General features: G+C 40.7%; 1 protein-coding gene across 1 annotated transcript in view; it reads right to left on the bottom strand.

Annotated features, from left to right (window-relative positions):
- Positions 1–24,687, bottom strand: part of LOC150085141 (T-box transcription factor TBX3-like) — a 52,173-nt gene that overhangs the window by 8,360 nt on the left and 19,126 nt on the right. The window contains exons 2-3 of the mRNA XM_090373048.1: positions 4,286–4,553; positions 636–782 (exon numbers count right to left, since the gene is read on the bottom strand). Of these exons, the coding sequence (XP_090229174.1) occupies positions 636–782; positions 4,286–4,553 (415 nt within the window). The remainder of the gene's footprint in view (positions 1–635; positions 783–4,285; positions 4,554–24,687) is intronic.

Genomic DNA, 24,687 nt, shown 5'->3' with positions numbered 1-24,687 from the left:
ACTGTGTTCTAACTCCGGTTGATCTGTTTGTTGGAAGAAAAACCAAAATGGGTGGTTTTTCTTCTACCAACTCCGTCATAGCTGCTGACTGAGCTATTGCGTCAGGGAAATATTTCGTTAAATAACAAGGCCCCAAAAGTTAGATCTCCTCCACCCGTAACCGATTAGAATTTGACCCGTGTTTCCAATGTACTGGTGTGTAAACTAAGTTGTAAACAACTTATAGACATTGTGAATTGGTCTAATTACGCCCAATCCTTGATAATACAATTATGTAATGTTGAAAATTACAGAATTTAGACTAATGTAACCTTATCTTAAACCAGTTCTGTATTTAATATCTTGTCATGAATACCAAAAAATGTATAACGTCTGAGTTTCTGTCTCCGGTAACCTGGTTTTTCCTTTAGAGAAACAACCAGAGGCAACAGCAGTTTCATTTTATTTTTTAATAATTATTTATCCTTGATTGGAGGGTTAAATACATTTTTCTAATTTATTTATATATATATTTATTTTTTAATAGTATGCGTGTATGTGGTGTTGGGGAGGGGAATGCATAGGACTGGGTCTCTTCGAAGAATTTAAGTGATGAACAAAGCTTAAGACTAAATTAAAGAAAAACAGCAATTCACCTTTTCATTCTGGTAAGCGGTCACCGCGATGAACTCCGTTTCTTTGAACACATATGTCCTGAATGTGCTGTAGGGAAGCTTGAGAATGTCGTTAGCTCGAACCAGATGGTACCTTGGTTGGTACTTGTGCATGGAATTGAGGATCGTCTAAAGGAAAACAAAAATGAAACTTCAGCGAGTAAAATACACAGGCACTCACACAGCATTCAAGCTATTAAAGAGAAATGTGAAAGATCGCACATAGGTATACTTGGGATGCAAACTCGGACTGTCTGCACAGCGCAACTCATCACTGCACTACTATTTGGGGTAGGGGAAGTAACCTCCAGCACTGATCCCTCGGATCTCTCCCTGTTTCTGCTGTGACCTGTTTGGTTAATGTTTATGTTCGTTCTTACTGACGGAGCGCTGGCAACGTGGAGGGCGAGCCTGGGGACGAAAGACGTGTCATTTACCCACAATACCAAATGACTGCTTTTAAGAAAGTAAACAAATTAACGCCTCCCGGGACTTTCACGCACGTTCCCCGAGTTCTGACTCTGAAAACCGATAATTAAGATGTCACAGAGGTTCATAACTCATCTTTGCCCTGCAAGAACACCTGGCCCGCCTTAGTCCAGCTGGCAGCACCAGAAAATGGGGGGTTTTATACGTACTTAGTTGTGCTGCTCAAAGGGATGGTCCCAGGGAGGTGGCAGGTAGATCGCTCCCAGTTAGAACCGCTTAAAGTGTCTCGTTACTAAAGAAATTTCTATCCGGAACACCAAGTCCCCAGAGGTCGACATTGTTACTCCTGGAGGCGAAATACAAATGAAAGGTTGGTTTAAACTTTTTTTTTTTTTTTTTTTTTTTTAACGCTCATATCGATTTGTTTTCAGCACGTTTTGCCCTGCCTATCGGAACAACTTCGTGGCATTCAACAAAACCTACTGAATTTCCCTGCGTACTACAGTCATCAGTGACAACATTGCTGCTGGCAATGTTGTTGCTACATTATAAACCTCTTAACTTATTTTGATTGGCTACGTTGTGTTGAGGTATCTGCAGTCCCACCTGTCATTTGTTTTTCGCCTAGAGCAACGTTGGTAACGAAATTAAAATGTTCACATTAAGCGCGCTGCCTGAGAGCTGTCGACTCAGCTCATATAAGGACATTTGGACTCGAATTTTAGGAGCTACCTTCCCTGATTTCTAGTTGTTCCTAGTTCGTTTTCCTGTCGCTTCTGATACTTTCAGAACGACAACCGAATGACATTTCCGATAATTTTTCCGTGACTTTCTCAAATAATCTATGAAAAAGGAAGGATGGCACGGGAGATTCCCCCCCCTCCCAATCCTGAGAATTTTTAATAAAAGTGTGAATGAGTTAGAAATCGTGATACCCACTCTGACGCGAGGGGGTGGGAATTCCGAGAATTTCCTGACCTTAACGCATGTGGGAGTTGCCGACTGGTCTCTTTGATTTTAACTCTGTTTTACCTCAACGAGGGTGGCTTCTTGAAGCTGGTATTGCATTTAACGTTCCGACCTCTAATTAGATGTAGCTCGTGGAAAAAGGATGCTTGGCGCCAACCCCCTGCGTACAACGAGTCAGCGTCTCTGACTTACGGGGGTAGCGAAAGTTCAATGTCGACCAGTGTGATTCCGACTCCATTGTTTCAGGAGTGTCTCATACAGAAATGGGGGTCCGGGGGACTGCATCCGAAATCTTCTAGGCTTGGAGCAATGTGGTAGCACCAGGAGGCCTATCCAACACGCGTTGTCACACTAACGTCTGCCAAGCCAACTCTAACAAATCCCCCGTCTGCCCCAGGTTACTCAAATAACGACAGCGATACGGGTAGCAATGGGAGTGATTGCTAAGGGAAAGAGACGGACACTAAATTAAATCCATATCGCAGGAGGCGAGGGGTTTGGTCACTCCATCACTCCTGCAGAGAGATAAATAAGGGACAAACACTGCAATGATCAAGACGAAAAAAAGGAATTTTGAACACCAGACACCACTAATTTGAACAATCGAGGCAGCGTTAATAAATTGCACGCGACTTTTAATTGCTACCTGAAAGATTAGTCTACACGGACAATCGGAGTTGTGGGAGAATAAGAAGCTATAGTGGACATAGTATTTTGGGTCAAGCAGCACCGGTGATTGCCCAGAACTCCGCTATTAAGAAGCAATAGAAAAAAATAAATAAATAAAATAGATCAAATGATCTACAGCCTGAATCAATCTAGTGATTATTGCAAGAAGGAAAGGAGAACAATCTTGTGTAGCCACGCATAAATATTTCACACCTCACTTACATGCAGTCTAGTCATTCGCCGGATATCCGGTTTTATCGCTCCGCCCCTTTGGACCGACACGTAATAAGAAAATTACCTCAGTCATCATTGCCTGACGCAGGACAATCGATGGTACTCCAAATGACGCCGTGAGAGATAAGTAAGGAGGGAGGGAGGTTACTTGACACCAAATCGAATAAGCACTTTTATTAAATCTTTTATTAAGCTTTGCTTTTTTTTTCCTTTTTCTTTTCCTCCTTTCGCCTACTCCTAATGGCGTAGTCAGTACAGCAATACGTTTAGATCTTTCCACAGCAATCGGCGTGTTTATCTTTAAATAGATTAAAGGCTAAGCCTATATATAACTATTTAAGTAAGATTAAGTTAATTATTTAAGTTTTAATTGAATATTATCAATTACTTGAATATTATCAAGTAATTGATAATATTCGAAAATATTCAAAATAAACCCAAACTAAAAATTAAAACAAAACACAAAAGTCAGGTTCATATCCTGGAGTAGATAAATTGCTACACAAAGAAAAACTAAACTTTAAAGTTAATTAATATTTAAATGTAATCGCCTTTTATAAACAGAAATTTAAGATTAAACTTGAAGTAAATGCTATCTTCCACATAGCTTCTTAATCGTTATAAATAATTTACTTAAACTGTTTTAGTTTTAGTTGATGACGTAATCATGCGCAGGGAAGCAACTTTCACTATTGCACGCGCATGCAAGATGGAAACTGCACGCTTAAATATTTCACGTGGTGTGGTACCATCAAGTGGATTCAATTTTTGCCCGTTTATGCACAAATGAATAGTTTTTAACTTTTCCCACTAGGTGTAGACTGCACAATCGCGACATCTCCATGGTGACGCGTGATCTGCAGTTTGCTGGATTTCCGACAGGTGGAATAAACTAAAATGCGAAACGGAAAAATAATAAAATAAACGAAAATCTTTTTTTTTTTTTTTTTCTCTCGGCATGGCAGCTAAAAGCCGTTAAGGAAAAGACCGAAATGCAACGGACATAATTGGAGAATTATTTGTGCTCACTACTTGTATCGACAACTGTCTTTATGGTTCTGCAGATACGGCGAAGTCCGTTTGGGCGGGAAAGCGACTCGATGGAGGCGCCGTAGTGTCCGCCTGTCAAGAGTGGGTCGTGATAAACTCTAGCGCAGTTAATGTGGTAAAGATCGCACCACGTGAGGGCGAAAAGCGGACAGAGATTTATCTGCGCATGAAGTGGAAGTTGCTCGAAGGGTCAAACTGCGAGGGAAGCCGGCATTCTGGTTTCCATACCGAACGGAAGCAGCTGTGTCGTATAGCGAAGGTCACGTTAAAGTCATACTTACGAAGTTGTGCTTGTTGGAGATGTTGTTGGTGATCTTGAGCTTGTGGAAGGAGACGACCTTCTGCATCCACTGCTCGCCCGTGCTGGGGGAGTCGGGGTGGATGTACATCCTCTTTGGCATTTCTGGGTCTGCCTTCCCAGCCACCACCCATCGGCTGTTGTGGAATTTGTATCGACAGTCGTCCGCCGCTACGATGTCCAGCAGGAGGATGTATTTGGCTTTCTTGTCCAGTCCTGACATGCGCACTTTAAACGGGGGGAACATCCGCCTGCAATTGAAACAAAAAAGACGTTGTGAACATCTTATCTTACATGGGCGTTTTACACATCCCTCAGGGTACTGAGGGATTAAGATGAGTTTAGACATACGCGGTATCTCTGCGGAGTAGAAAGACTGATAAGATTTGATCAGCGCCATTCTATGGAAAATCATAACCACGGAAACACACGCTGCTCAATGGAAGATTCTATTATGATTCATACACGCACATCTTACTGGGTTTGAGAAGAGTTTAACCATTGTTGGGATTATTATTAAAAACTGTTGATTTGACTGTGTGAAGGGGTGTATACCAGTTTAACATGCGATGTTAAACTGGTATTCACCCCTTTACACAGTCAAAAGACTAGGAGCGTATTTGTGTGAAGCGTCAAAGCAACGAACGCCTTGAGGCACCTGTAAATTGCGTGTATTCTGTGGTCCATTTGTCTGTTTGTTGGACGAAAAACAGATCCAAAATTTCCAGAGGGAAAAAAAAAAAAAAAATCAATAAATCCTGAAAAAAAAAAAAAAAAAAAAAACTCATAAAAATACCTCGAGTCATTGACTGGATTCGAATTCCGGTCTTTTCTACCCAGTGTGGGGAGGACTGTAAATATATTCAATGTAAAGGACAGGAAGTAACATATATAATTCATCAGTATTCGTTATACGGTCACAATTCAAACTTCCTAAACAATCTGACTTCAAAATTATTTAATTAATTCGATTGACAAGCAAAGTTTGTCAAATGCAGGTGATCCAGCTTCACATTACGATTCTTGGAATCATTAGGCAGTGAGATAAGTTCCGTAGACAATACATCTGAAGAGTTCACAGGAGTAGTAAGGAGGTTGAGATTTTAACTGTGCGTCACAAGGACAGCTTGCTGGCCTTGCTTGTGACGCATTTGGCCAATTAATGGCTAAAATTTATCGTGTTTCTTAAGAACATTATTATTAAGACTGTTTCCGAATGGAAGCCTAGGGTCGAGCTGATTTCTTTCTGCAATGCTGGGTATTTTAACTAGGTCCATAATAGGGGGCCTTCAGTGATGAGACCTAATAAGTTGCTTGAGTGTCACAAGCAACTTATTAGAATATTCCAATTCTAATAAGTTGCTTGCGACACTATTTGCGTCCACGGGATGACTTCAAGCTTTATGTACACTTACGCTCTAATAACGCACTGGTTTACAGTCAACCGGCTGAGCCATTACAGAGAAACACATGCCTGATTTAGTCGAGTGTCAAGAGAAAGTACAGTAGTACATGCCTTTTAACTGACTGCAGTTCGTGGCTGTTAATTTTTTTTAAAAATGATATTCTTATAAAATAATTGGTAAACTCCTAACCAATGTGGTCATGTCAGAGTACATACAGTTCCGCTTCCTTCTTTAAGATACGAATGGAGATAGCGTAATATCATTTTGTGATCGCATCTTTAATTTCCGTTAGTTTCTGGTGGAGTGCCCATATTGCTGAGTAGTTTTTTGTTTTGATATTGTGACGGACGTTATTAAAAGGACTGGGGTTGGGGAAAAACTATTGAGACTGAAGGCTTCCTCACGGCTTATTAATATTCACACTGTCATTAGCCTGCTCAAATTATGCACAACATTTTATAAATGTGTTTGTGGAGATCGCACAATTTACTGTAGAATTCTAGCAGGTTTTGATCCATTTTCTATATCAAATTCCCCGTAACAGAAGTCCCAGTTAAAATTAATGAGTATTTTTAATCAACGGACCATAGTAATTAATCGACCATAGATAAACCCAAACAACGATTTAGTTTAGATTTCATATATGAAATCAAACTATATTTTCAAATAAGATTAAGACAACCTCTCTAATTTGTAGAACTCAAATACGAAATGGTAAAGAAAACTTTTTATGCACAAGATAAACTGAGTAGAATTCGATACGCATTAAAAAAAAGTTAAACTTAGAGGAATCTCAAAGAATTAGAAAGTTAACAGTTCAAATGCAATATTCATTGATCTGCTTCACCCAATAGTAAGGGGTGTAGTGGATCAATGGGCTAATGTACAAAGAAGCATACATATTAGACCATGTCTGAACTTTTTTTTATGAAGGATGCATTATCGATTTAGCATGGTTGACTGTGTTGAATGTGTGTCTGTAAGAGATTCATCTTTCTTCCTTTTGTAAGTTATGAAATCATTAAATGTCTCCTTACGCAGAGCAGTGTGAATCTATCTACTTTCATATAATTTAATTACAATTAGTAAAGCATGGTTGAAATACTATATATAAGATCAAGTACACCATAGGAAACAATTTTTGTTTTGTGTCTGCACATCTCCCACAATTTTTGAACACGCGATACCATTGGAACTATTAACTATAACAATGGATCCATTAAGACATTTTTATTTCTACAATTGCTGCGTAGCAGCTTATTTCTTAGAATTTACCCTTTTGTTTCTTGGAGAATTCAAAATAAAGATAAAGACGCTTTGCCGATCCGGTGAGCCAGATAAGCAAATATTAAAGATCTCACAATTTAGAAAATTGTGGGATCTTCTAAATTTGAAAAGAAGCATTATCGCTAAAAACACTACAGCCCGCTACATACAGTAAACAGACTACTGATTTATATAATTAAACTTATATAATTTAGCAGCTGTGTCTACGTGAGATCAGTTCATCACTCGACCATCAATGCTTAAACTGACAGCCATCCACCCAATACTTTATCAGAGCAATGAGTCTGTTAATATGCCATTGGTTGGTTCATCAAAGTGGCCACCTGCTGCTTCACTGTCTAATGGTACCAAACAGAGGCAGCTTGTGCCCATTTACTTCAACTCTGTGATACTTAATGTATCACATACAGCTGAACAAGATTTGATTAATAGAATCGCTACAGTTATTCAACATGAGTACCTGGTGAGTTGATGATCTTGTTTTTTTTAAGCGGTAGTTGACATATCGATTCGAATTAAACGAATGCAGGCTTGTCTGTTCCTATTAGAATTCCTTACTGCAATACCACCACTAACTACACCAGTACAAAGCGATTTGTAACATATTTACACTTTGACACTTTCGGTACTGTAGTGTTTCAACTTCACTCAAGAACAGCATCGAAATACTCTTTACTCACATAAGTATATGTTTGATCGCTTTGCATCGAAGGAAGTCGATTTTCTTAAACCACAGGCCCTTATCGGTGTCTACTCTGTTAAGAACATCAACAGATTCTAGTTATGAACCTCTTTATCCTGGCATCAACAGCTTCTAGTTATGAACCTCTTTATCCTGACATCATCATGTTATGAATCTTGATCGAAAAACCTTCTTCGTTTAGGGCTTCGACGCTGTAAGTGACTCGGCCTGGATATGAAATGTATCTTAGGCATTTCTCCATGGATCACAATACTACAATCATAAATAAAATTGCTGTATGTGTAGGGTGTTTGATTACTCTTTTTGTTTCTTTTATGTAGCTACCAAAGGAGAACAGCTTGGGCACTGAAGTTTGTAGCATGGACCTTGCTTAAAGCTAAATACTTTTACATGGTTTCTGGGTTCTCCTGGGCAAGTCACCCGCTGGACAAGCCATGTCTTATACAATAACACTCTTAACGGTAGGGAGCATTGAGTTCAGCAGTTACATGGGTGAATTCACGTAACTGCTGAACCATTAGTACTATTAGTCAGTGAAATTTGGTATGCAACAATAATACCGTGTCTGGGTAAAATGAATATCCATCAGAGATTTCTGTAGACCTGAATGAGGGATAATGTTGTTCCCGATAGGTAGCCGACATCCATAATGGGTTCGCATGCTGTTAATGAGTGTCTAGAAGTCCAGTGTTAGTGAAGCCGCCCACTCTTCAAGAAGATCTGTTGAAAATGTTTTGGAAGCGGAGATTACGACTAGAAATTGTCTGCCCGTACATGTTCAGTGGGAATCAAATCTAGATACCACGAGGCTGCGCTGTTGGAAGTATCCTCAATCTGAAGATGGGCTTGGGAGGAAAGTATCATACATTATAAGAAATTGCATTGCAACACAGTCGTGTACTCTCATCTTACCGTCATTGCTGGTTTTGACAGTTTGCAACTTATGCAATGAATTGGAGTACTTCACCTGGAACTCCGATAACCAACAAATGATAGTTGAATGGACATTCAGATGCTACGTGAGCCTGTGAATGAGCTGCTTCCGTGCTTCGAACGGCTCTCCATCTCAGTCCATCGCTCGTAATGTGTGGTTTAAATATTACCACGCCCGTGGTTTTTTTTTTTTTTTTTTTTTGGTAAGATTCTGGCATCAGAGGCTGCTTTTTTCTTGAAAAAATTACGGAGTTTTTTCGTTTTGACTTTACGTCTCTGGGGGACGTTAAAGCCCGGCAGCCACCTTCCTTGATGTGTCCTTGCTCTATGCCATTAGTTCATGAAACACTTAGACGCTTGGCATGTACTGTATGACCATTCTATTTAAAATTACTAATTTTCGTTATCAGCACAATGTGTACGTGTGCTCATTTGTGCATGTTACTCTATATATGTGAAATTTCAGTTTGTTTTTCAAGATGTAAGTTCGCAAATTCGACTACACCTAAATTTTTGCCCAATTGTATATAAGAAACTCCTTAATGCCTATGATCTCGATAGAAACTGAAATAAGGAGATATATTTTGTTGGCTGATATGTTGAAGTTTTCGTCAGGATTTCCAACCGCAGTTCTGTAAAATTGTTTGAATATAAGATAACTTCTCATACCTTTTTTATAGGAAATTTCTTCACCCAACGCTCACATCAAATATGTCCGGTTAATACATAGTATAAAAGATGTAAGTTAATGACGCGATATTATCCATACTAAAAGATAGTTAATTTATACAGGTTTCATAAAACTAATCTTGAATTCAATTCCCAATGTCTATCACTGCTACCAAGGAAGAGCAAAGCGTAGCCGATGCACACACATCAAATCACCCAAAACTCAACCCACCAGCAATAACAGACTAGAAATCGAAGGCAATTGTCAAACTATGTTAAAATAAATCGAAGACTAAATTTTTTTACACGTGACTAGGTTATTTCGGTTACGAACCGTGCTCACAAGAAGTAAAGTGACACATTTAACAATACCCACTCTTTTATAAATCAAATTGAATTTAAAATTAGCGTACCGCGAAAAGATTATTATTAACCAATGTGAATATTGCTATTCACACATGTGCGTAAAGGTCCACGAGTCCGAAATGGTGTATGGTCTCCGTACATTTATAGAATTGGAGTTTAACTTCAGTTGAAGTGTTTCGGCTATTAAGAGTTTTGTGTATTCATTCTGTATATTAATTACTTTAGCTTCGTTAAAAAGAAAAACATGGTTCTTCTGAATGACGTGAAAGGAAATTTTAGAAGCACCTGTCCTTTTTGCCCTCACGGATGCCTTGTGTTGTTGTAATCGCATCGAAAGATAATTTTGGGTAGAACCAATGTAAAAGGAGTTGCATTCCCCACAAGCAATGTTATGACTATATTGGTTTGCTCCACGTTAGAGACTGAGGTTGTCTTCTTCGCCCTCAATATTGTCTGGAGTTTATTTATCGGTTGTGCAACTATTTTAAATTCTGTGTTTTTAAAAATGTTGATGAACTGTTCATACCATTGTTGCAAATGGAACTAATAAAATATTTATGGGTAGTGTTCTTACTAAGTTGAACAGATTCTGATTTTTGTTTAGCCTGTCGTTGAATGCTCCTAATTATGCCTAGCGCATATCCTCTGTTTAAAAATCTTGTCGCAAGTTTCCCGAGTTCGTCCTTCAGATATTCCTGCGTAGAACTGTATCTGTACGCATTATAAAATTGGTTAAAAATGATGATACTCCTTTTATACATAAAAGGGTGGTAACTGGAATAATGAAAAAATTTCCTGTATTTCTTGGTTTACGGTTAATTTTAAAATGTATGTTATCGTGGCCTTGTTAATGTAAAATTAAGAAAATTTATGGAATTCTCGCCCGATTTTTCCTTTTCTAAAGGCAAACTTAAGCCTCGTATGTATATTATTAAAGGAATCCATAAGATTATTTACAGTATCTTCATGGGGAAATAACAAGGATATCATCCAAGTAACAAGGGTATCATCCATGGAATGTTAACCTGGGAATATATGGATTTAAGTATAATTGTTCAATATTGTTGAGATAAATTTCAGCGACTAAACCACTCAGGCTAAGTCCCATCGGAAGGCCAAAAATTTGTCTATATATGTTCGATTGGAAATCAATATAATTAGTCTCTAATTAATTTGATCTCCAATCTACTTGATTTGATTTTGAGGTTTTTATTTCCTCTAATTAATTTGATTTCCAATGTATAGACAAATTTTTGGCCTTCCGATGGGAATCAGCCTGAGTGGTTTAGACAACATTGAACAATTATACTTAAATCCATATATTCCCAGATTAACATTCTATGGTAGGTACTTGGATGATATCCTTGTTATTTCACATGAAGATATTGTAAATAATCTTATGGATTCCTTTAATAATATACATACGAGACTTAAGTTTACTTTGGAAAAGGAAAAACCGGGTGAGAATTCTATAAATTTTCTTAATTTTACATTAACAAGGGTCAACGATGACATACATTTTAAAATTTACCGTAAACCAACAAATACAGGAAATTTTTTTGCATTATTCGAGTTACAACCCTTTTATGTATAAAAGGAGTATCATTTTTAACCAATTTTATAATGTTTACAGATACAGTTGTATACAGGAATATCTGAAGGACGAACTCAGTGAACTTGCAACAAGATTTTTAAACAGGAGATATACACTAGGCATAATTAGGAGCATTCAAAGACAGGCGAAATAAAAATCAGAATCGGTTCAAGTTAGTAAGAGCACTACACATAAATATTTTATTAAAGTTCCATTTGTACAACAATGGCATGAACAGTTCATTAACATTTTTAAAAACACAGAATTTAAAATAGTTGCACAACCGATAAATAAACTCCAGACAATAGAAGGACGAGGAAAACAACCTCAGTCTTTAACATGGAGCGAACAATAGAGTCTCTATAATGTTGCTTGTGGGGAATGCAACTCCTTTTACATTGGTTCTACCCAAAATTATCTTTCGATGCGATTACAACAACAACATAAGGCATCCGTGAGGGCAAAAAGGACAGGGTGCTTCTGAACTTTCCTTTCACGCCATCCAGGAGAACCATGTTTTTCTTTTTTAAGGGCTAAAGTAATTAATATACAGAATGAATACAGAAAACTCTTAATAGCCGAAACACTTGAAGTTAAACACCAATTCTATAAATGTACAGAGACCATACACCATTTCGGACTCATGGACCTTTACGCTCATGTGCGAATAGCAATATTCACATTTACTAATAATAATCTTGTCGCGGTTCACTAATTTTAAATTCAATTTGATTTATAAGAGAGGCATTGTTAATGCGTCATTTTACTTCGTGTGAGCACGGTTCGTAACCGAAGTAACTTAATCGTATAATAAACGTATAAAGAAGTTTGTCTTTGGATTTATTCTAACATAGTTTGACAATTGCCTTCGATTTCTAGTCTGTTATTGCTGGGTTTAGTTTTGGGTGGTTTGATGTGCATCGGCTACGCTTTGCTCTTCCTTGGTAGCAGTGAGTAGACATTGGGAATTGAATAAAAGATTAGTTTTATGAAACCCGTATAAATTATCTTTTAGTATGGATAATATCGCGTCATTAACTTAAATCTTTTATACTATGTATTAACTGGATATATTCGATGTGAGGAAATTTCTTATAAAAAGGTATGAGAAGTTATCTTATATTCAAACAATATTATTAAAAGTAGGATGGTTTGGCTTCATTGCTCTTATTTTGAAATCTTCAAGTTCTGTAAAAGTAATAATTAAATCAAAAATAAGGACTGAGTAATCATTTTTTGATTAAAGTGTTCGCAATTAATACCTTATGTTTGAGGAAATGTGATCCGTTGGATATCACTAGTCAAGAGATATTGGGAGGTACTGAAGGGGGTGTTGCTGTGGGCCCTGTTGTTCTGAACAAAGGGGTCGTGTTTGTTTTTGACAACGTGCCTGACCATCCTGTTAACACTGAAGACCTCGATGCAGAGTACATTTCCGTGCCAGCAAATATCACCTGTTTGTTACAATCTATGGAACGAGAATTGACAGCGAAATTTCAGACAGATGACAGTCGAGATATACGGCGAGGACTATATAGTCATCAGTTCGAAAGTTCTAGATGTGTTATAATGTTAAGAAGGCCATAGAAAATATGGCGGCATCATGAGAGGAAGTTACGGAAGTTACTCTGGCTACAATAAAGGATGTGTGGTGAATATATGATACGTTCCTGAATATATATTCAGGAATGTGTCACTTAAATTCAGTTACAGATTGCGGAATTGGCAAATTGGATTGGCTTCGACCAAGTGGACGTAAGTAACACTGTGGAGACGCCGAAATAGCACGATGCTAAGCTGATTTAAGGAGGATCTGATTGAGTTGGAGCAACATCTGGCAGGAGTTTGGCATCTTTCGTGAACGAGGAGGCAGTATTGAAAGAATGGTTGCTATTTTGAAAAGTGACCGTGAACTCCAGTACTCCTAACAAGTACTCGGTAAGACCTAAAGTAACAAAGATTCCTTTATTCAATAATTACCTCACTGTGGGCATGGCATGAAAGTATAATATTCCCTTTGTAGGGGCCTAATGTCTATTATTTTCAAATTAGTTACATATTAAATTAGTTGATAAAAATACAAAAATGCAGGTAGGCCTAAGTAAAAAAACTTTCACCAGTACGTACATCAATATTGACGCACTGCGAAAGAAACGGTGGGAAAAAGCAGAAATGGGTAACACAACGACATATTCTGGACGATTTCATAATTTAATAAATAAGCGCCATCAATGTTAAGGAGGATGCTGACCGCTTCTTTAGAACACGAGCAATCGATAACCCCGTTTAGGATGGAGGCAAAGGAAGGCGAGATTCTTGTGTGGTGTCCGCGCTTTTCAGAAAGGCGCGCGCTGTAAAAGACCACCAGGGACACAACCCCCCTTTCGTGAAATCCGAGAACACGGGGCTTTAGAAGTGCGGCTTCTGTTTGCGACAACACTGAAGGTCTTTATGCAGCGGTGTAAGGAGACACTGATTAGGAGTGTCCACACGACAGCTCTGACTCGAGACACTCCATGACTTGGGAAAGAGTCGCGTGTTTAGCGTATCGTGATCATTTAACACTGAAGTTAGATCGTGTGTTCCTTCCCCTGACAAACACACACACACCACTACGTGCAATTGTAGAATATTGAGGGCAATTTTGTAATAAATGTCTTTTCCTTTTCATTGAGTGTTTGAACTTGGGAAAGAGGAAGTAGCATAGAACTATATTCGGTTCTATGTGACATCCTCTTTTCGAAGATAGATAAGGATGGCTTATCACTGCGTGATTTTTTTTATTTTTTGGAAAGCTTGTGAATAATTTATTCACATTTGATATGGCTTAATTACAAAGGCAGAAAGACTATTGTAAAATTGCCCTCGTGAGTAACACAGTTGATAGAATCGCCGTCCTTCCCACACTGGGTGGAAAGAGATCACATTTCGAGTCCCGTCGAATACGTGAGGAATTTTTATGGGCCTTTTTTCACAACATGGCTGAGTTAGTCTAAGCTACCCTCAGACGATGGTAGCATGGTTTTACACCAGCAATTCGGGTTTTTCATCCAGCAAACAGAAAATCGACGACATAACACCCGCAATTTACAGACATACGCGGAGTAGTAATGCCTTAGTTGCTGATGCTCCTAAAACCCTACTACAACAACAATAGCTATTATATCAGAAAGAAATACTATTATACCACGAAAATAGTATAATATACTAATGCAACAGTGGAGATTATTCTTTGCAAAGTGCGATACTGCTACTTAAATACTGTAGCATTCAAATTGCACTTTGCCAAGTATAACTTAAGTTTCCCTAGTATAAATTTCCCTCGTGGGCAGCGTAGTGGGTATAATCGGCGTCCTCTCCACAACGGGTGAAAAAGATCTCAGTTAGAATTCCCATCAATGACGCGAGGAATTTTTATGGGCCATTTTAACATCGTAGCTGAGTTCGTTGTCTCCGGGTAGGGTAGCATGGTTTCTTTTCTCCCAGAAACTCGAGTTTTTCGTCTAATAAACAGAAAATCGACCACAGCAATTTACAAAAATATATTATACACTGGTGTGCAAAACTTAAGGACCATCACTATTTCTAAAGGTTACAACCACAAAATCAAACGAAACAGCCTGTGGCGATTTGCATAACTGTGGCCGTTCAGTAGAAAGCTGGTGCACATGCAAAAAATTTGAATCGTGATGAGAGGGCTCACATAAACAGATAAAAGCAGCAGTTACGTGCAAATTACCGAATGGTGAGAACCATCCCTGAGGAACATGTTTCCAGCCAATTGTCTTCGGATTTTCAATAAATTTAGGATCCACCCTGATAGGTTCTGTGAAGACAAGCCCTACAGGAAGGAAATCCTCAAGAACTGTTACCAGATTATGAACCTATAATACTCACCTGCTCCTGGACAGACCTTTTTTTTAACTTGCCTCTTTGTATATGACAAAGACTTTCTGTCTTCATGTAATCATTTATATTACTGTATATTTTGTACATTATTGTTTATTTAATCCTGTAAAAGTCTCGGGTCGAGCACGAATGTACCCTTGTTTATTGTACATTGTGTTCCTCGCACCTTAGTCTGTATTCACACCCTTCTGGCACAGAGCCGTTCCGGGGTGACCCAAGGTTTCTTGGGAAATAAACTGATTTTAATAATAATAATAATAATAATTGTTACAGACGTTCGATTGGTTTCATACAGTGTTACAGACAACGAAATGGCCAGTTGACAACATCTGGATGACTTTAACTGGAGTCGAATAATTGGGAAACTCGAGGAAGGTTGAAGTGCGAGGAGTGTGTCTGCAGAGTTCGGTATCGTTCATAGCATCGTCTCACGTGAGTGGTCGGCCTTCAGAACGATAGGTACAGCAGTTCGAAGGACCAGTGGTGGTCGTCTACGAAAAACAACGCCCAGTGATAACTCTATATACTCCTACAGGCCAAAATGGACCGACACCAGACAGCGGGATCCATTGCGAACCAGCTGCACAGGAACACAGGACATCGCGGTTTACTGTGGCCGGGCGACTCCACAAGGATGGACTTTTTGCCCAACGGCCAGTACGCTGTGTCCCTTTACGCTGACTCTCACGAGTCAGCGTAAAGTCAGCCCATCGGAGACACTGTTTACAGTGGTGCATCGAACACAAGGACTGGACAGCAGCTCAATGGGGTAAGATACTCTTTACTGATGAGAGTAGATTCAGTCTCACCAGCGATTCTGGACGTCAGCTAATCTGGCGAGAGGTGGGAACACGGTATCACCCCCCGCAAACATCACTGAAAGGGATCGATATGGCGGTCGAGGTGTTCTCGTCTGGGGTTGGTTATTAGGAGTTTTATGGCGCATCAGCATCTAAGGCTATTGTGCGCCTGTCATCTGGGGAGGCGTTATCTTGGATGGACGTACACAATTCCAGATACTGGAAGGCAGTGCTGTAACCGGTGCACGCTACTGTACTGAGGTAATCCTTCCCCATATGCGTCTGTTCCGAGGTGCCATTGGACTCGAGTTGTGTTTATGGATGATAACGCCACACCCCATCGCACTGCAGCTGTTGATATTCTTTCGGAAAGTGAGGACATTGTTCGTATGGATTGGCCAGCTCGTTTCCGTCGATCTAAATCCCATCAAACACATATGGAACGCTCTGGGGAGACGCCTGGCGGCACGTCCACACCCACCAGAAAATGTTCACCAGCTGAAGATGGCGCTGACAGAGGAATGGACGATGTTACCGCAAGAACTTGTCAACAACATTGTTCTAAATATGGACAGGGAGTGCATAGCCTGCATTGACATTAGGGGTGGCCATATCTCCTACTGAGGACCATCTCTTCCCTTTGTTCCATCTATGGCAGTGATGCATCTGTGTCATGACAACCAGTGCTATGTTGCCATTTTTGAATAAAATCCCTCTGCACCGTTTTGTTTCGTTGTTGTTTCCTTCATCTCTGTACCTCATGAGGTTCCTTTGGTATGCTTTTCCCATATCCAAGCCACTCCTATGAGAAGCTACAGGTGAAAACCTGACTGGTCCTTAAGTTTTGCACACCAGTGTATAAGGCACCATATGGCATTAGTTGCTGATACCCGTGAAACCCTACTATAATCTCGATATAAACTGACCCATATTTCAACTCTTGCAGTTAGTAATAGATTAATCCAATTCTTGTTGAATATTGTTAATGAATAATGAAATAATTTCGAATAATTATCTGCGGTAGTAGACACTTGTAAACAAAAATAACACAATGAAATCTGAAGCGTTAATGTATGGTCGTACATCATGCTCTACTGTGAGGAAACACCCTATAAGAGGTAGACAGATGAACACTCCCACTTCGCTACCATTATACTTTAACGTGTGGAATAGGACAGTGGGCTACGAACTTTTTAGAAAAGATTTCTATTTGTGAAAGGCAGGCGAGCAGACAGACAGACAGACAGTGACTGCTTTGACCTGTCATGGCTTGAAACAAGAAATAAATTCAAAGAGATGATGTCACCATCTGCCATAGTTTGAAGCGAACACCTGGCGTACTTAGCAGCACGAGACAACCTTTAGTGTTTACTGTGTGAAGATGTTGCAGTAAACAGTCCAAAGTGCATCGCAGTAATCCGAAATGCGTCTGAAAAGCACATCAGAAATAGAAACAAGATCTTCCAACCTGCTGTCTGTTAGTTACCATTTTTCCGAATACTTCCCCCCCCCCAAGACTGCCATGATTATTCTTGCTCATGAATTTTACTTTTTATTTTACTCTCTTCTAGTGTTTGACTCATCAGGTAATAAAAGTAATTGAAAACGACGTGGAGGATCTCACTGGAGATGCACATTGATATTCTGTCTGATTTATATAGATCTACCGTGTACAGCATGGGACAATTGGGAAAAAGCTAATAAAACAATTGATTTGCAGTACGTTTTAGCAAGGAGTTCCTTGCTATGGTCTTGCATGTAAGACCATAGGAGACTGTTAAAGAAATTGTTTTACAGGACCAACAGTGGTTGAATTTATCGACTTTTCATTCCTACAGTATATTTATTTCAATTCAACTAAGGTAATGAAGTTACGGAATAACTGTCAATGGGGAGGGGAAAAAAGCCCTTTCTTTGCTGTTACGTGACTATGAGGATACCTTCTATTGCCTTTAAAATCTGACACACTCGATGCGTGTCTTCTACAGCTATTTTCGGTGATTAAAGTGGAGTTATTCTCTACTTCTATGGATTTCTGTGGCGAATCCCAAAGGGGGTTGTTTCATGTCCCACCCACCCCTGGAAATTGAAGTCCTTTCAGCCGTAATGACTATTTAGGAGTCCCTGGTAGAGTTGCTGTCACCCGCATCATTCCTCCACACGCCCTCTGGTGTCTAATTATTACAAATGGCATTGTGACGAGGTATACTATCAAGCAGACGGTGCGTGCTGTCACGAGACAGTCAGCCTCACTCTGTCTCCGGGCACGGATGTCCAAAGCACACCTTTGATTGGCTATATTTTCATGGCAAAAACCAGGCTCGTGCATTAATGCAAGCCTTCCGCTAATTAATTTTACACGTATCCTTCCTTGAGTCACAGTCTCGGTATTACGACTAAATACCAACTTTTACACACTCGGTAAAAGGCCAAAGGGCAGTGGTACGTTTAAACCATCAAGCGGGACCCAACGGAGAATTAACAAGGGTCTTAAAAGAGAAGTCCTTGAGGATAGCGTTTGTGAATATAGCACTGTATTAGAATCAAGATTGCCTTTCGATACCCACTAGTTTTATAGCAGGAAATTTAGTGGCTGGGTATTTGAAAACAGCAGATACCTTAAGAACAGTTCGTTCGACCAGTCTTCTATATAATAACAGAAATACAAATTTTGGTCAACGAGGGATATGAATGATCTCTCTCTTATCAACATAGATCTAAAAGGAGTTTCTTCTGTATCATTTAGGCTTATAGGAGAATTGTCTTCTGCTACAACAATCGCAATATGGCCTAAGTTTCTGACGTGCCTGTTGGTTGTTGTAGAGTTTTAACCCTACAACAACCAGCAACCAATTCATCTTTCAATTTCGATAATTGTGAAACGTGGACATCACAGTGAAGAAAATCTTCACAATAAATTAATTACAAGGTAACCTAATCATTCCTTACCTTTATCTCTGGACTGCAGCAGGCTACAAAGATATTCTCTATTTGGTGTTAGGTGAAAAAAAAAATGAAAGAATCTAATTTTTGAATTAACAATTAAATTATTGGTATTCCTAATATTAATATAGTATGCACAAATACGTGATGAGAATATGCAAAAGTCCTGGGACACCAAAGAATAACCGTATTTTAAGCAAATTGTTGGTAATGCTGTAGCACAGACATCTAATTGTAGCTATTAGAAGATAAATCTACCCTTTTTCATCGCGTGTGATGCAAAAATGAAGTCTGTGAACTAAATTGATGTGGTGGGATGCCATAAGATGGGACCTGGTGTACAATAAAGTTTGGAGTCTCTCAGCATTCTCTGTATGGAATATCTTATGCATTGATGCGATTTGACCATGCCAAAGTTGAACATCGACAAGACACCGCATATTTTGACGTGACGACAAATCCTCGAACTTTTGTACTGTAAATTACGCATTGTGTCAACAGTGATTGCCAGTTTCAATATTTCATCACGATGGTGAATGCGCAGCGATGGATGCAATGACATCATGATCAGAAGAAGTGGTCTGTGGAGGAGTGGAAATGAATTCATTGGAAACAAATGTTAAATACAAGGCCTTTTTTTTTTTCATCAGAATAAATTGTGAATTGCTTAGTGGCTCTAATTGTTCAAGTCGTTGGTTTTTGAAATAATCTTCATTGCTGTGAACTGGCGTAGCACTCATAGCAACGGGGGATCTGCCCAGACAACTCCAGTTCTCATAAAAACAGCATTTATAGAAAAGGATTAACATAAAAATCAGTTCATAAGCAAAACAAGCACCAGTCATACTCATGACGCCCAGTGACCTGTATTGCAGACTGACCCTAAATTACAAGGAGAGTTACAGCAACTGATGTTGCACTTTTACTGACAGCATTTGTCAGTGGATAGCAGGATGTAAGTGGTTCCTATGAATTTCATATCCAAGCTAGAAACTCTAGTTGTACTATGGGTCTGTAGTGTAACGCTGTTTACGATATATATGTGCAGTCCCCACCTTCGTGTGTGTTTGTATTTCGTTACGAAACATTATTGCTGATAGCCGTTATGAAATTGCCCTAATTACGCCGCTGGGGATTGTCAGCTGAGTTTTGCCGAGCTTCGAAACATCGCTAATTATCCTTTTGACCTTCACTAGTCTGCTAATCATCACTTCACTAAATGAAATATTTTCCTCCAGTTAGGAATCGGTAATCAATCATCGCCGATGGAGCAGCGAGTTGCACTTGTGTGGAGTTCACTACAAAACAGTGCATGGAGTCGTGATGGAGTAATTTATCAGTCCTTGCTGTAAAGTAAAGTGTAAAGTGTATTCGTGTCAAACGGCACCAGGGGTTTTCCCCCATCTCCGCGTAGTATACATTGTCATGTGAAACAGAACACTGTTGAGGCCAGAGATTTAAAAGTGTGTGGATATTGTACATGTGTACTGTCGTGTACCGTTGTTCATCTGGTCATTTAGCCGCTGGACCCCTACTGAGGCCCAACGTTGCCCACACTTGGCCCCGTGGAGGCAGACCAGGTACACCAGTTTTACAATTATTTACTCTGGCAGGCCCTGCCACCTAATTTCCTGAGATTTCAGTGGCTAGGACCTATGTAAAAAAAAAAAAAAAAAAAAAAAAATGGGGTAGACGCTAGAGGTTTAGGTAAGGCCGAGATAGGTTTTAAATGAAGGTTAGGTTAATTTTTTACATTGAAATTTAGCAGCATGCAGTGGGACATTCACGGTCGGTAAAGGTAGAGTGGGGGAAGACTGAAGATTGGGGGGAACAGATAGAAGTATGGGAACGAAAGAGAAGGCGATCCCAGGAGTGTCAGTGGAGCAAGCCCCACCAGGGAGGAAAGGGGGGGACAGGGGAGGGGATGAGACAGAGGCCTATCTCTTCCCCTTCCCTGCCTAGGGATGGGGTTTTAAAAGTGAACTGGGCAAAGGTGCCTAGTTTAGAACGCCAGGCGGCGTGCTGAAGCAGAGCTGCTGTGGTCATGTGGTCCAGTCATTGCGTCGCACATGGGAGAAAGAGTCCCGTCCAGAGAGAGATCATTGTCTAGTAGGAGTCCGCATATATGGTGTCGGATCGTCTATCATTTGCAATGGATGTTCAATCCTAGGAGACAGGGAGAGTGAGGTCCCACCATAACGGCCATAGTCTGGTTCAGTTTGGATGCTCATCTGCAGGGAGCCCTGGGCTAATGGCGTGCATTATTGATTGCAATTTGTGTTCTCCTTCTTGCAAATAAGTCTTGTGCAAATTTGGCGAGCGCACTATATTCATCGAAGCTGTCCAGGAGATGGTGTTCCTGGTCCTGAGGTAAGTAAGTTAGTCTGGTGATTAAGATTCCGCGTAGGTCGTCGTACAGTGGACATTGGTGCATCAAATGTTGCCAGCTCTCGCGTTCCCCACATGGACAATGTGGGTCCTCCACAAGCCGAAAGGCTGCAAGTTTTTCATTGAAAGGGCCGTGACCCGTCAGGAGGTAAGTGGAGTGCAGTCCTGGGTGGAGCCAAGGCGGTGATTTAGGGTACACTTTGTGTATTTCCGGAAAAAATTTCCTTGTCACTTCTCCTTTGGTACTGTTTGTCCAGCGGGTTTGCCACTCTTGCTTTAGATGCCCTAATAATCGGGTTTTTTCTGTCTTTCTGTCATTTGTAAGTTCGATGGTGTACCCCATGAATGTGACGGGCATCCCTTTAGATAGGTAGTATGACAGGCCACACCTGACAATCTCCAGGTCCAGCGGGAGAACCCCCGCCAGCACCTGGAGCGCATGCGTACTGACAGTCCTGCATGCGCGGGTTATTGTTAGAAGGATTGATCTCTGGATTGAATCAAGAATTCTTTTATTTACGGCCATGGCTGTCTTGTGGAACCAGATTGGAGCAGCATATGAGATTGCTGGTATAAATGTAGCCTTATAGTAGAGAGAGAGTGTTCGCTTTTTCAGGCCCCAGTCACGCCTTGTAACACGGGCTACCAGTGCAGAGTAGTTTCTAATTTTTATTCTTAGTTGCTTGAGATGAGGTTGGAAGGAGAGATTGTTGTCAAGGATGACACCTAGATATTTCATTTGGGTGGTAAACTTTATCGTTTTTCCTTTTATTTTAATTTGCGGGGGTCTTCTGATATTTAATGATCCTTTGAGAAGGATCGACGTTGTTTTTGTCGGTTCAATTTGTAGGAAGTTTTCTTCCGCCCATTGTTGTAGGATCTCTAGGGCATGGTTTGCCTGTATCTCCAGTTGGGCCCTGGAGTCTGCAGCCACCATCAGTGCAAGGTCATCTGCGAAGGCTTGACACTTTACTTCCCCCAAGTTGGTGTCAAGGAAGTCGTCGAAGACTATATTCCAAAGCAGGGGGCCAAGAACGGACCCCTGCGGGCATCCTCTATGGATATTTCTTGTTATCCTTTGGAAGGGCGCTATGACTTCAATTCTTCTTTGGGACAGGTAAGCTTTGATAGTATTGTAAAGGTTTATGGGCGTATGAGCTTTGCGGAGTCTGCCAAGGACGCTTGGCCACCAGAGAGAGTCAAACGCCCTAGCAAAATCCACAGCGATCACCAGGAAATATTTACTTTGGCATGAATTGGCAGTATTTATAAGGTTCCTGATGGCTTCGATTGTTGACAGTCCCGGCCTGAAGCCATATTGGTTTGCTGCCTCTAGGTTTGCTATGGAGTAATACTGTTGAATCCGCTTGTATAAAAGTCTTTCATAGAGCTTGCTCAAGACCGACAGCAAAGCAATGGGCCGATAGGAGGTCGGAAGAGTTGGGTTTCTGTTAGGATTTTTTAGGATTAATTTTGTATTGGCAATTTTCCAGTCCTTGGGGAAGTACCCCTGTTTCAGACAACAGTTATAGAGTCGAAGTAGGAGTCCTGGTGTTAAATCCACAACACGCTTAATGATTTCCGGTTCAAGCATATCCTTGCCCGGGCATTTTCTAGTTTTTATCTGCGCAGCAGCGCTCTGAAGCTCTTCCTGTGTGAACGGCTGTTCCTGGTTGTCAGTGGCGTAGTCATCGTTTTCTTTACAAAGCCTGCATTGTGCTTGGGACTGCGGGTAAACCTGCTCCTTGAAGATCGAGTTGAGGATGTTTTCAATCGACTGCTCCCACGATGTTGTAAGCAGTCCCTGCGGTGTTCTGGTAGTAGTAAGGATTTCCCCCCTGGGGAGTTTGTTGGTGGTAACTTTATATACCACCCCCCAGGGATCTGTGTTTCCCATGTTGGAGACGAGTTGCTCCCAGGAGTTTCGTTTGCTTCTTCTGATCGAGTCCGTATACAAGTTTCTGGCAGCCTTGTAGCGCTGTCTCATGACTTCTACTTCAGCTTCTGGCCAAGAGCGCCGGGCTCTTTGAAATTCTTTCCTGCGCATGATGACTTCCTTCCGCAGTGACTGCAGATCCCGATTCCACCAAGGCACTGCCCCTGGGGATGGAATTTTCTTCTTAATTGCTATCTTGCTGACTTTGGTGATGAGTTCCGTAATCTTTCGTTGAAGGAGGTCCGGATCCTCTTCCAGCATCAGGTCCTGCTCTCCAGCATTTACTGCTGTGAGGAGCTTCTCAGCAAACAGATTCCAGTCTGCCTTGTTTATTGCATATCGGTTGTCCAGTTGTCTTGGGATCTGAGTTCTGGTTAGTGTCCTAGAGATTTTCAGCGTGATGGCACGGTGATCGGAGGTTGTCCAGGAGTTTTCTACCCTCCAGTCAGAGACGTGGGCGGCCGTGTTGGTGGACGCAAGTGAGATATCAATTGTTGCTTCCCACAGTGTATTGCAAAAGGTGGGGAGTTGGTGCGGCTGGTTGAGTATGGCTAGGGGTGACCCCGCAAGGAAGTTTTCCAAGAGCTGGCCATTATTTGTTCCTCTTCTATCTTCGGTTGCACTATGCCAGGCAGGCGAGCGGCAATTGACATCTGCTCCGACGATGATTTTCTGGTTTGGAAGGACATCCAAGAGGTGTTGAAGGTAGTTTATGGCAAAAGTGATTTCTACCCCCGGTCTACAATATAAGGAGACCACATAGAAGGAACCTATGGGTGTGATTACGTGGGCGCAAGCTGCCCAGGTCGTACATAACTGTGTCACTTTGGTGGCTGTTATATTAGGATTCCTGATGAGCACCGCCGCCCAGGGAGTGTCTTCATCACACTGAATGGTCTTGTAAGTCAAAGGGTACCCCTTTACCTTTTTTGCGTTGGAATATGGCTCTTGGACAATAATTATATCGGCATTTTCCTCGTCGGCCTTCACTCTGAGCTGGTCAGCCACTGCTCTGGCCCGCTGTGCGTTGTGCTGAAAGATTTTGATTTCCGTGGTATTGAATTGTTTTGGCCTAGTTCCCATAATCGGTCCTGCTCTGGTACATACTCTTGGCTTTTGTATACGACGGGCACTTAGGATCTCTTATGGAATGATTGCTATTCATTTTCGCTGCCTTGCAGTTCGCACAGACGGGTTCTTTGGACTTGTTTGGGCAGCTATTAAAGTTGTGCCCTTTGTCGGAGCAGTGGCCGCATGTTGTTGTTGTTTGAACACAGGTGTGGGAAGTGTGGCCGAACCTGCAGCATTTAAAGCATTTGGGAACGATCACATGTTCCCTGAAGCGGTGACAGCTCCACTCGATGTATATTCTCGTTTGGGTTTTTATCGCTTGCCAGGCCTCCGGGGAGAACTCCACAATCCAGTTATTGGCGTTTCTGTCTTTAGGCTTG

The sequence above is a fragment of the Mastigoproctus giganteus genome, chromosome 5 (genome assembly GCF_048544385.1).
Source record: "Mastigoproctus giganteus isolate SK-2022 chromosome 5, ASM4854438v1, whole genome shotgun sequence".
Classification (NCBI taxonomy): Eukaryota; Metazoa; Arthropoda; class Arachnida; order Uropygi; family Thelyphonidae; genus Mastigoproctus; species Mastigoproctus giganteus.
This window is presented reverse-complemented; position numbering and strand designations above follow the sequence as displayed.